Source organism: Lissotriton vulgaris, chromosome 2_1 (assembly GCF_964263255.1).
Source record: "Lissotriton vulgaris chromosome 2_1, aLisVul1.2, whole genome shotgun sequence".
Classification (NCBI taxonomy): Eukaryota; Metazoa; Chordata; class Amphibia; order Caudata; family Salamandridae; genus Lissotriton; species Lissotriton vulgaris.
Genome location: NC_141687.1, coordinates 1,905,653,786 through 1,905,666,436, shown reverse-complemented (window position 1 = coordinate 1,905,666,436; position 12,651 = coordinate 1,905,653,786). Strand labels below are relative to the sequence as shown.

Below are 12,651 nucleotides of genomic sequence, written 5' to 3'. Positions count from 1 at the left end.
CCCATTCCCAGTCTTCTGGAGTTCTAATCTAGACCTTAGCTGGTATCTATTCCTAGCCTGGGGAGGGGGGAGCACATGTGGAAGCCCCTTGTCCTTTCTCTTGAAATTGCTCTCTCTGTTATATAGGGGGGGGTACAAATGCACTGTCAGGGGTTGTACCTGGGTCCATGCCCTTACGCTGCGTCAGGTTCGAGATAGCAGGGACACACTTCACAAATTCCACACAGCCTATATCAGCCCTTGATTACCCCCTTTCAAAAAACCCAAAACCTACTGCCCCTGTAAAATGGCAATCAAACTCCCAGATGTTACCCCGTGCCCCCTTGACTGACCTCACTGAATACGAGTATGTATGGTTGCCGCTTAAGGGTGAGCTGAGGCTGACTCCCGCCAACAGCTACCTCGAACGCCGCCAGATACTCGCCCGGTCTCCTCCTCCTATGTTACTTGCTGATTCACCGGAACGCCTCCTTCTTGACCCACCGAAGCCGACATCTGCCTCTCCAGCCGCCGCTCCAGCCTCCCGGTCCGCCGCACAACAGGAAGAACGTCCCCACCAGCCCATAGCCCGGGTGCTCACCTCACTTGCCTCGTCCGCAGGTTCCTAGTGCACGTCGAATGCAGGGACAGCCAGGACGCGGCTAAGGAGCGGTTAATTTCTCACCGAAGATAACAATATAAAGACACATCAGATCAGGGTCGCTGTAAAAGGTGAACCTTCATATGCTCTCTCACCGTTTCGGAGCCTGCGGTTCTGCCTCATAGCGGGGAAACCACCTCCCGGTCCGGAGCTCTCACGGCAGACGTCAGCCTGCCGCCATGTTCCTCCTCCGCTCATACAGGCGATTTTCAAATGGATTCTGGCCTTAAAAAGGTAACCATATGAGGGCACTAAGGTCGGGGGAAATGTGGCAGTTTCTTCTGGAGCCTGTGGTGAGTCTAGCGGCTGTATTGATTGAGGCTATTAGCGGAGCGGTTGTTGATCTGTGAAGGCCGCAGAGAGCGACACTCCCATATTACACTCTGGGAATTACTAGGGCTTGGACTGCCTGTTTAAAGTCATTCACAGGTATGAATGGTTTCAGTCTTCTCAGTGTGTTCATCTGAAAATTGGCTCCTTTAGTTGCCGAGCTGATGTGTTTCTGCATGTTTAGATTATTGTCCAGTTATTCCTTGGGATTTCGCAGAATCAATAATGCGAGGTTGACCATCAAGTGCAGTTAGGTGCTGCATCCATTCGCGGATCGTTTCTGTTTGTTTGGGGGAGCGATGAGGAGGAATTCTAGTTTTAGTGCGTTAAGTTTTAGATGGTTGTTTGCCAGCCAGATCTGTGTTTTTTGGAGCGTTGAGTTAAGGGACTTGACGTCTTCAAGAGAGTCGACCTTAATGTAGAGCTGTGTGTCGTCAGCGTACATGTGATATTGGATGTTTGAGGAGTTGAGAAGCTTAGTGAGTGGTTCCATAAATAGATTGAATAGTGTAGGGGAGAGTGAAAATCCCTGGGGTACTCACAAGGTGACTGGGGTGGGGTTAGATAAAGATTGGTTGATCTTGAATCTTTGCGTTTTGTCTTGGAGGAAGGAAGTGAACCAGTTTAACACTGTTCCAGATAAACCCAGTCTATGTGTAAACCCATTCTATGTTTTAAGAATTCTAGTAGGTTGCTGTGTTTGACTGTATCGAAGGCTGAGGATAAGTCAAGTAGGTTTAACAAACGAGCTTTATTTTGATCCAGCATTTGTAGAGCGTCCTCTATGATGTGGGTCATGGCTGATTCTGTACTATGCCCAGCTCGAAAGCCTGATTGGATTTGATCTAGCAGATTGAAGTGGTCGATATGGTTACTAAGTTGCATGTGGACACATCATTCGAGCAGTTTCGCCAGGGTCGAAATGTTGGATTTAGGGCGATAGTTGTTCAGGTCTGACGGGTCAGCTGAGACTTTCTTTAGAATAGGGGTTACCTGACCCGCTTTGAGGATGTCTGGATTGTTCCTTGCAAAAGAGAGGTGTTTATATTCCTGGTCCATAGGGGCCCTAGCTGTGGCATGATGACGAGGACATGAACCTCTTTGTACTTCGCGTTGATGATGACGTTCCTAATGTGAAGAGCAAGAGTAAAAAACCTGTATGTGAACTAAATATTGGTGGGGTGGACATTTCAATTGTAGCTGATTCAGGGTCACCCTATACCATAAAAAACGAGTGTCTGGGAAGAAAAGTTCTTACCAGTGTTGGGCCGCAAGCTCGCTAGTCCTGACATTTCCCCCAAAACATTTACTGGAGAGCCCATTGATGTTTTAGGCTACAAGGAACTGCCTTTCCTGTTTAAAGACCATCACACAGTGAGCAAGCTGTATGTATCTGCTATTGGTCCTTCATTACTAGGGTGGATGTGTGAGAAGTTGGCCTGATATATAATGTTCACTATTCTAGTGAGCACTTTGTATCAGTCCAAACAACCCTTATTGATGATTGGTTGTAAGTCAACCTTATAGACCAGCTATCCTAGTAGCATGGATACGAGCAGTCTTCGGGCTAAACTCAAGAGGGCGTGTTAAGCCAGCTGTTATACCATCACATATACCCCTTGAACACCAAGTGAAAGGACACCACACAAGTGTTATGAAAATAAACAGTGTATTTATTTAGATCACAACAGCCCTGTACTCTTTATGAGGACAGGGTACAAAGCACACAACAAAACTCTTACGAAAATACTTTAAGTTGCACAATTTACACAAATGCCCGAGGGGCACGAAAAACCATATACTCTAAAAGTGGAATGCGAAATTACTAGCAGGTAAGTACTAATCTCATAGGGTTTGGAATCGCTAGGACTGGACTACTGAACCTTCAGATTACTAGCAGGAGGCCTAGGGGACTTGGGTGCAGAGTGTGCACTCTCACGCGGGATGCGGGACAAAGTCTATGGATACTAGTAAATGCAAAGTTAGTGTTCTTGGGCGAACCCGACTAGGTAGGTCAAAAATGAAAGTGGATCTAGGCACTTAGAGAGTTGTTCTACGCTGGAGCACCGGAGTACTCGGTTTACCTAGCCCAGGGGCTGCGGCTGCATAGGGTTTAAGTGTCGTCGGAAACCCTCGTTGACGAACCAGGAGCCTGAAAGAAGAAGTTGCTGGCAGGCGACCAGTGAAGAAATTCGGATGGATCCAAGCCTGGATCAGAGATGGAAGACACCTGTAAGCAGAGGAGACCAAGTTCTGAATCACTAGCCAGTGATTAGATGGGCACCAGGATGGCACCGGCTGAAGTCACCTCGACAAGGTGAAAGGGCGACGCTGGGCTCTGCAGTCTCACGGACCAGGAGGCGTTGTCGGCGACCAGGATGGAGGTGTGAGCTGTCCCACGAAGGTATCTGCTGTCGACGTCGCTGGACCCAGGATTGGATGCAACAAGTCTTGGCAAATGCAAGCCCACGCGGTGGACTTAAAATGGCGTCTGGAATGGACCAGGAGGGTCCGGGGTGCTCCTCTTTTAGAGGGGAGCAAGGGCCAGTCTGGAGCAACCAGACCAGCGGTGTTGATGTCGTCGTTCGTCGTCGGGAAGGCCACAAGCCAGCGGGCTAGTAGCCAGACAACGCGGTGAGCAGCAAAAAGCAGAAGGGCCCCACGCAGATCTGGTGGATGCTGGGGGGCTGGACTTCGGTGCTGGAGCTGCTCAGGGTTGGGGCTTCTTGGACCCCAAAGCACTCACTCGAGGATCCCTCGGCGGTCGTGCTGGGCAAGAGTCGTGCAGTCTTGAAGATGGCCGGTCCCTCGAGGTCTCGTCGCACCCACGGATCTCAGCTGAGCTGACGATGTGGGTAGAGGTCAGAGGTGCCAGGGAAGCCGGGTCTCGTTGTGCTGGTCAGTCGGATTCTGAGGAAGGACGTGCAGCAAACCGCAGTGTTCTTGGATGGTGCCTGCGGGTGCAGGGTGACTACTCCTTAGTCACAAGGGAGAAATCTTCGTAGAAAGTAGTTTCAGGATTCAAAGATGATCTAATTTAGAAGGGGGCCCGCTCCTATCTTTATACTAGGAAAAGGGGCTGGCACGCGGCTAGGTCCTGCCCATGGGTGGGACCAGGAAGGGGGGTGGTTACACCCCTCTCCCATGCCGGACTTTCCCCAGCTCAGGGGCTGGTGTGCCCCTGGAACTGGTTCTAGCCGGCAGATGCATAGTGAGCACCGGGGTGCCACTTGCAGTCACCCTTCTCTAAAGCCCTGCCTACCCAGGATACACAAAACCCTGTCTGGGATGGTGCTAGCACCGCCCCTGACAGGAAACCCTTTGTCCAAGCCTCCCTCGCTGGAAGGACTCCCAGCAGCAGTAGGTCAGACTTGTGTCTGTGGTGGCAGCATCCATTTTGTGATGCTGAGGCTTGAGTTAATTTTAACCAGGGTTCACAGTTACATACATGTCGTGTCCCTCTAGAAGGGTGGAATGCTAACCCCGTCGCCAGAATTGGCGAGGGGTTAGTATTCCAATTCGTATGACACCTTACTCGACATGTTTTGATAAAGCGATACCAGAGTTGGCATGTAACCGCGAGGATTATAATGCACTTAAGAGTATATGGTATGCGTTATCATGGAACAGCTATTAGGACTTGGTTCCGCAAGCTGCAAACGGGCTCAGCTCATGCCAGAGCACCATCTCACACGATTCCAAGCACTCTGCCTTCAGGATTGTCAAGGCCTGCCATAGGAGTGACTTATACGAATACGGGTGTCCATTTTCGGGTTAGATATAGGTATACTATATCTAAAGCAAAGGGTGATTACACCACCTTGCCCCAGCTGTCGTGCAGCCTGTTGTGTCAGATTTAGATGGCCAGCCAGGGGTGGCATAATACATGCTGCAGCCCCTGGTAGGCCCTGGGTACACCTATGCCCTGAGTTACAGGGTCTGATAAGGTGGCCCAGTACCAATTGGATATGTACCTAAGGTACATGGAATCCATTTTACAGAGAGAGCAGTAGGCCTGGGGTCCAGATTGGCAGGGTCTCAGGCCAACTAAGTCGGAAAACCAGCAAAACACCAGGCAAAAAGTTGGGGGCAACCATAGTCAGGTATCCACCTTCCTGCAGGATGGACGAGGGAAAGCTTGGTATAATCCTAGATCCCAACAGCCCGGATCCTGTATTATCTTTGCAATCCGAGGATGAGTATAAGAAAGTTATCAAAAACAAATTTCCCGGTGTATTTTCTGAAAAAAATAGGGAAGTTAAAGGGTTCATCATAAAATCAAACTCATAAAGGACGCAATTCCTTGCATACAAAATCTAGAAACAATCCTTTCTCTATCAGAGAAGAAGTTAAATCTGAACTCCTCAAACAACAGAGAGCTGGTATTATAGAACCTGTGGAGTCTGCGGAATGGGTTGCACCCTTGGTTTGCACCAAGAAATTCAACTGCAAACTCTGTTTGTGTGTGGACCTCCGAGACCTTAACAAAAATATTCTTGTTGATCAATATCTCTTGCCCAGAATCAGCGAGATGTTGTCCCATACAAATGGCATCAATTGGTTTTCTATTGTTGACCTTACCACAGCGTACTATCAGATTGCATTACACCCTGACAGCAAAAGCCTCACTACATTTGTGACACCCTTTGGGTGTTTTAGGTTTAAAAGAGTTCCCTTTGGACTGGATTCGGCTGCGGCCATGTTTCAAAGACTTATGCATATTCAATTTGAGGAGCCCAACCTGTTGATTTTTCAGGATGACATTATGATCATGGGAGTCAGCAGGGAGGAGCATGATGCCAATCTTAACAGAGTTCTACAGACTTTGGAAAATTATGGTCTCACCGCTGACATTTAAAAATGTAAATTTGCAGAGACCAGCGTCACCTACTTGGGACATGAGATTTGTGGAGAAGGCATCAAACCAAAAAAGAGTTATCAGCTATAAGAGAGGCTCCTTCCCCAAAAAACAAAGACTAAGTGAAAGCTTTACTGGGGTTATCTGAGTTTTATGAGAAATTTGTTCAAGACTTCTCTTCCAAAACATTCCCTCTCAGACAGCTTGTGAATCAGGTGTGCAAATTTGTGTGGTCTGATGAGAGTGAGAAGTCATTTACTAACAAAAAATAGCGGTAGGGGTTTGGGAGCTGTTTTGAGTCAGATTGACAACTTGGGCAATGAAAAAACTGGTGCCTTTGCCTCAAGCGCCATTTCACCTACAGAGGAGAGATACTCCGTTATAGAGCCTGAGGCTTTGACATGTGCATGGGGTTTAGAGCACTTTAGGAAGTACATATGGGGATTTACCATCATTCTAAGAAGTGATCACAAACCCCTGGTTAAAGTGTTGACCACTAAATGTCTACAGAGTGCCTCTCCCCGCCTTGCACGGATTTTGGTAAGGATGTTAGATTACAATTACAATGTACAATATGTTCTTGGGTCCTAGAATGCCGTTGCAGACTGTTTAAGTCGTTTACCCATACCTTTTGCCAGTGATTCTATTGTAGACATTGAATCCTTCTGCGTAGCTAACATTCTGGATGAAATATCTTGTATTTTACAACATGATTGGTTGTCAGCCCAGATACCACTTGTGCCAGATTGGGAAGTACATTGTAGAGGGTTGGCCAATTAAAAAATACTTATCCCACCATTGTCAGAATATGGTCTTATCCTCAGAAATGGCAAAATGATACCCCCCACTTCACTTCGAACCAAACTGCTTGACATTTGCCATGAAGGACATCTTGTTATTGGAAAAACTAAAAGTAGAGTTAAAAACTCATACTGGTGGCTGGGGTTGGACCTGGAAATAGAGAGGAGGGTGAGGAACTGCCTCGCTTGCGAGAACTCAGACAAATCCCAGCGCACTTTAAGACCACCGCTCCAACCACTATCAAATCCATGTATGCCATGGACTAGATTAGGAATAGACATTTGTGGCCCTATTTGGGAAAATGGTGAGCAGGTTTTCATTATTGTTCTGGTGGATCATTTCTCCAAATGGCCAGAGATAGAAATTGTACATAGTGCTGATGCTAAAGCGATCATCAAGTTCTTAAAAACGGTGTTCTTAAGGGAAGGATTACCCAAATGTATTGTAACCGACAACGGTCCACAATTCGTTTCCGATACTTTAAAAAAATGTATCACTGACAAGTGCATTTCTCACAAAACCACCTCTCTGGACTTCCCAGCTGGTAATGGTGCAGTAGAGAGATTTAACCGCGTTGTGAAAGGTATTGTACAACTTGCTAATCATAACAACCTCTCTTGGAGGAACAAATTAACTCATAACTTGTGGGCTTTCCATGTCACACTCTGTGAATCAACTGGTTCTAGTCCATTTATGTTATTAAGAGGTAGAACACCTATCACCAAAGACACTATTGGTTGGTTAACTCCTAAGAAGGTGGACTGGTCCATAGAAACTGTCAATACCTAAATTTCACACGCTCAACAAACATGTAAGAATTATTACGACTCCAAACACGCCTGCAAACATGTCAACATTCACGTAGGTGAGTGGGTCAGAGTCAAAAGAAGTGGCTTTGTTAGAAAAGGACTTAGCCGTTATTCTCAACCCCTCATGGTTAGGAAAGTCTTTTGCAATTCCGCACTTTTAAGTGACGGAAAGGTATGGCACTTCTCTTCCTTATCTTTGTGCCGGGGAGAAGGTACCATGGCTCCGCAGCACTCCGGACAAGAGCGGAGGAGTGCCTCCACCTCTTCTAGATAAGATTGGATACTTGATGATGACACTAATCAGGGCTATTACCCTGAACAGGGTGAGGTTACTCCCTCGAGCGATCTGCAGGAAGACACTCGTGGTAGCCCCATCCTGGAGGAGGGTTTCACCAGACTCAGTGACCCCAATGTATTTCACAAAGATGACCTCACTCCTGAGATGTCCACTGGGGAAACTAGTGTTAGCACTCCACGTGACTCTACTGCTTGCAGTGCTGATGACACTCCTCAGGCTGGAACTTATGACATGACACAAGATTGTTTACCTCCTCATGGTTCCCATACTGGCGTAACCATGGTTAAGGAACCTATCACTAGTAGACATGGCAGAGAAATAATTCTACCAAAAAAGTTACAAGATTTTGTATGTGATTAACTTGTTCCTCCACTAGCATACATGGCATAGTATTATTTTCCTAATATGGTTACAAGCTTTTGTAGTGTTTAACTTGTTTCTCCTCTAGTCCCCTTTTTCTCCCTCTCGCCCCTTCCTACTGCATATTTTACAAATTTTTGTAAATAAGGAGATTTATTTATTTATTTTACAAATTTGTAGAGCGCTCTGATACCCGGAGGTGTCCTGGCGCTAGAAGGATAGACTGGTGTGATGGAGCGTGCTTACTGAGTGAAGAGCCATGTTTTTAGACCTCTTCTAAAGGCCATCAGATTCTGGGTTTGTCTGAGCGCAAGTGGAAGTTTATTCCAGGCCTCAGCCGAGATGAGTTGTGTTTACTACTATTCTGGTCCTCCCGACCTGCCTCGCACTATCCCCTTGCCGCGCGCCCTCGCCCACTGTACTATGACGTCTTTCTATTCCATAATAGAACCCTGGGCGAGAGTGGCAGTTGGGGGGACAGTTGGAGGCTTACGGCTGTTGAGACAAGACGCCCCTTGGTGTCAGAGGCATACTTCTGAATAAAGACCTGGAACTTACCTCCTGACTCCGTACAGTCTTTACACAGATGACATTCTCACTCCTGGACACATGGACTCATTCCCACCAGTCCTACACATATTCGGATGCTACAGGTCTTAATCTGGATACAGAATACATTGAGAAAATTGGTACTCTTCCCAATGGGTAGATGCTCTTAACTGATCGATCTTCCTAGTTGACTTAGAGTAACCATTGGGGTATTCCAATACCTGGGGTTCTATGCCATGATGGACCCCAAATGGATTGTCGACAAAAACGTAGATCAATACTTACTGATTTTCAGTCTGAGGCGGCCCGCTAGAGACGACTCCCCCTAATGCTGTTGGGGAGAGCAGCACTATTCAAAATGATCACCCTTGCAAAATTTCTATTTGCTTTGCAAAACACATACTACAGACTCCCTGCTATATTCTCTCACTTATTGAGGGTGAACTCAAAAACCTACTGTGGAATGATGGGTATCCACGAATTGCCCTGGGTAGATTCAACGTAATCAGTACAATGGCGGTATTGGTCTCCCCGCTCTTCAGGCCTACTACTGTGCATGCCATCTGATAGCCATTAATGTCTGGGGATTCATGGACAGAGACCACTCCACTTATGCCATGGAATAGGCCCAATTCCAGGTACTCATGAGTCACGTACCAACATTTCCTTTATTGCGGTGAGGAAAGACGTAGCCTCTTTCCAGCTACCCAACTAACATTAGGGGCATGGGACAAGGCAAATTCCTCCATGGGTTAGAACCGGAAAATCACAGGGGAAACACCATTATGGAGGGGCAGGCATCTGAACGAAATCCACAAACTCAGAAACTTTGTATCCTGGGATCGCATAGGCTTTCTAAAGTGGGCGATGTATTAGATGATGGTACTTTAATGCCCTTCATTTCGCTCCAGCGAGAATTCGAGCTCCATGTCCACCAATATTACAAATATCTACAATTTAAACATGCATAGAATGCCAAAAATTGCTGTTGGGGAGAGCAGCACTATTCAAAATGATCACCCTCGCAAAATTTCTATTTGCTTTGCAAAACGCATACTACAGACTCCCTGCTATATTCTCTCACTTATTGAGGGTGAACTCAAAAACCTACTGTGGAATGATGGGTATCCACGAATAACCCTGGGTAGATTCAACGTAATCAGTACAATGGCGGTATTGGTCTCCCCGCTCTTCAGGCCTACTACTGTGCATGCCATCTGATAGCCATTAATTTATTTATTTATTTATTTATTTTATAGCATTTATAAGGCGCACAGCTACCCACAAAGGGTTTCCCGGCGCCGAATTAGCAAAACACAGGGCACAGCTAGAGAGAGAACAAATCCGAAGGCACTTATTTGTCGAACAACCAGGTCTTTACGCTTTTCCTAAAGTTCCTGAAGTTTTCTTCTTTGCGTATTTGGGTGGGCAGTGTGTTCCAAAGAGTTGGACCCAGATATGAAAAGGATCTCCCGCCCATTCTAGCCAGTTTGTACCTGGGTACCGCAAAGGTCGCTGATGTAGCTGAACGAAGATTGCGATTGGGAAGGTAGGGCTTGGCAAGATCTTGAAGATACTTGGGAGCAGTCCCAGCTTTGATTTTAAACCGATAGCTCAGGGTTTTAAAGCGAATCCGGTTTTCAACCCTGAGCCAGTGTAGGTCCCTAAGATGTTTAGTAATCCTGGCGTGTCTGGGGATTCTACAAAGCAGTCTGGCCGCAGCGTTTTGTACCAGTTGCAAGCGTCTTACTACTGCTTTGTTTGCACCCAGGTACAAGATGTTACCGTAGTCAAGCCGAGAAGTTACTAAGGCATTGACTACGGTCTTCTGGGTGGTAGGTGGCAACATCCAGACAATTTTACGTAGCCATCTGAGAATAGTAAAACATATGCCAGCCACTTTGTTGGCTTGCTGTGTCATGGAGAGACTGTCATCTATGATGACCCCGAGATTTCTGACCTGAGTGGCTGGGGGCGGAAGCTTGCCCAGTGACGTCGGCCAGTGGGGATCACTCCAAAGATCCTTATTGTTCCCTAAGAGGAGGACCTCTGTTTTGTCCCCATTTAATTTAAGTTGGTTAGTTTTAACGTTAGCCATTAATGTCTGGGGATTCATGGACAGAGACCACTCCACTTATGCCATGGAATAGGCCCAATTCCAGGTACTCATGAGTCACGTACCAACATTTCCTTTATTGCGGTGAGGAAAGATGTAGCCTCTTTCCAGCTACCCAACTAACATTAGGGGCATGGGACAAGGCAAATTCCTCCATGGGTTAGAACCGGAAAATCACATGGGAAACACCATTATGGAGGGGCAGGCATCTGAACGAAATCCACAAACTCAGAAACTTTGTACCCTGGGATCGCATAGGCTTTCTAAAGTGGGCGATGGATTAGATGATGGTACTTTAATGCCCTTCATTTCGCTCCAGCGAGAATTCCAGCTCCATGTCCACCAATATTACAAATATCTACAATTTAAACATGCATAGAAAGCCAAAAATATGCCCCCTGGCCCACGCTCCCTCCCAGAATACGCTGCCAGAGGGTAGGCTTTTAATGGACGACCTATGAGAGAAAGTTGTTTCCCACAGCTGCAAGACCATTAACAATAACATCACCGATGCCCTCCTAAAACTACGGACAGCATGGGAAGTAGAAGTAGGCACCCTGGAGGATATTGACTGGGAGGCTGCCTTGATGTTCCAGAGAGAAGTGGCAATCAGGGTGCCTTATTCAACTAAAAATCCTGCACAGGATTTACTATGATAGGGCCTTTCTCCATCGAATGGGTAGGGCACCCTCACCAAACTATTTATGTTGTGGGAGGAGTCAAGGAGAATTTATTCACACACTGAGGTCTTGTTCGAACATACATACTGGCATCAAATACTCTCAGAACTATCCACCATATTAGAGGTACAAATCCCTGATGATCCTAAATATATACTCCTGGGAATACCCAGTGAATGTAGATATACCACAAATGTAATTCTTACTTGACAATTTGCGACTAGTCGTAGCCATACAAGATCGAGCCAAGCACTGGGGTGCTCCTCAGGTACCCAACCCTGCCAAATGGAGGAAAGGAATGGACTTACATATGGCAGCGGAAAATACCCTTTATCAGAGATGTGGATGCCCACGCAAAGTTTGTAAAATATGGGGGAAATAGATGGAATATTATGGACTTAATGGTGATGATGATGTGGCAAGGCCTTCTCTGCAACTTTGCAGTACAATGTATGTTGATTCAATGTGTTGCATTGTATAGGTACATGCTTGTGCCTCCTCTATAGCGGTTTGCTGGAACTGATCTGTTAATGTGCCTTTTTGCCCTTTCGCTACATTTATATTTTTCTCGGGAGTATTCCAAAATACCTTCCTCTTTTGTAAATAGTCACAAAACCAGTTTAAAAACAGTGGGGGCAAAAAAAATTATTTCATTCAACGGTTCCTAGAAGAAGCCAAAAAGATGTATCTACCACATTTGTACTGCCACCAAAGTCTCTCTGTTGAGGAGTTAGTGCCATGGTGACACTAAACCCTCGTATAGTGTTCATTCATTTGTTCATTCATTCAATCGTACATCATTGGTTATTCCCTAGAATGTGTCATGTTCCCCCGTATCGTTAAAGGGTGTGCCAAATATATCTATTGTTATTTCTGGCATATAGATAATGTCCCTTAGCTCGTTTTAATGTCCTTTATCAGTTCTGTTCGTAATTGTTACTTTTCTCCTGGTTTAGAATGTCCTCGGCATCATTAACTGGGCTTTTCTTGGAGTAGATGAAGCACATCGACTGAAAAATGATGACTCGCTGTTATACAAAACTTTAATTGAGTTTAAGTCTAATCACAGACTGCTGATTACGGGTACACCCCTTCAGAATTCCTTGAAAGAACTCTGGTCACTGTTGCATTTTCTAATGCCAGAAAAGTAAGCACAATTACTTTTACTAATGCACGAATATTATATGTAAACATTCATTTGAGCAGCAGA

General features: G+C 46.1%; 1 protein-coding gene across 1 annotated transcript in view; it reads left to right on the top strand.

The window, feature by feature from the left end:
- Nucleotides 1–12,651, top strand: part of CHD2 (chromodomain helicase DNA binding protein 2) — a 1,340,517-nt gene that overhangs the window by 940,900 nt on the left and 386,966 nt on the right. Inside the window, exon 15 of the mRNA XM_086956769.1 lies at nucleotides 12,398–12,588. Within this exon, the coding sequence (XP_086812895.1) occupies nucleotides 12,398–12,588 (191 nt within the window). The remainder of the gene's footprint in view (nucleotides 1–12,397; nucleotides 12,589–12,651) is intronic.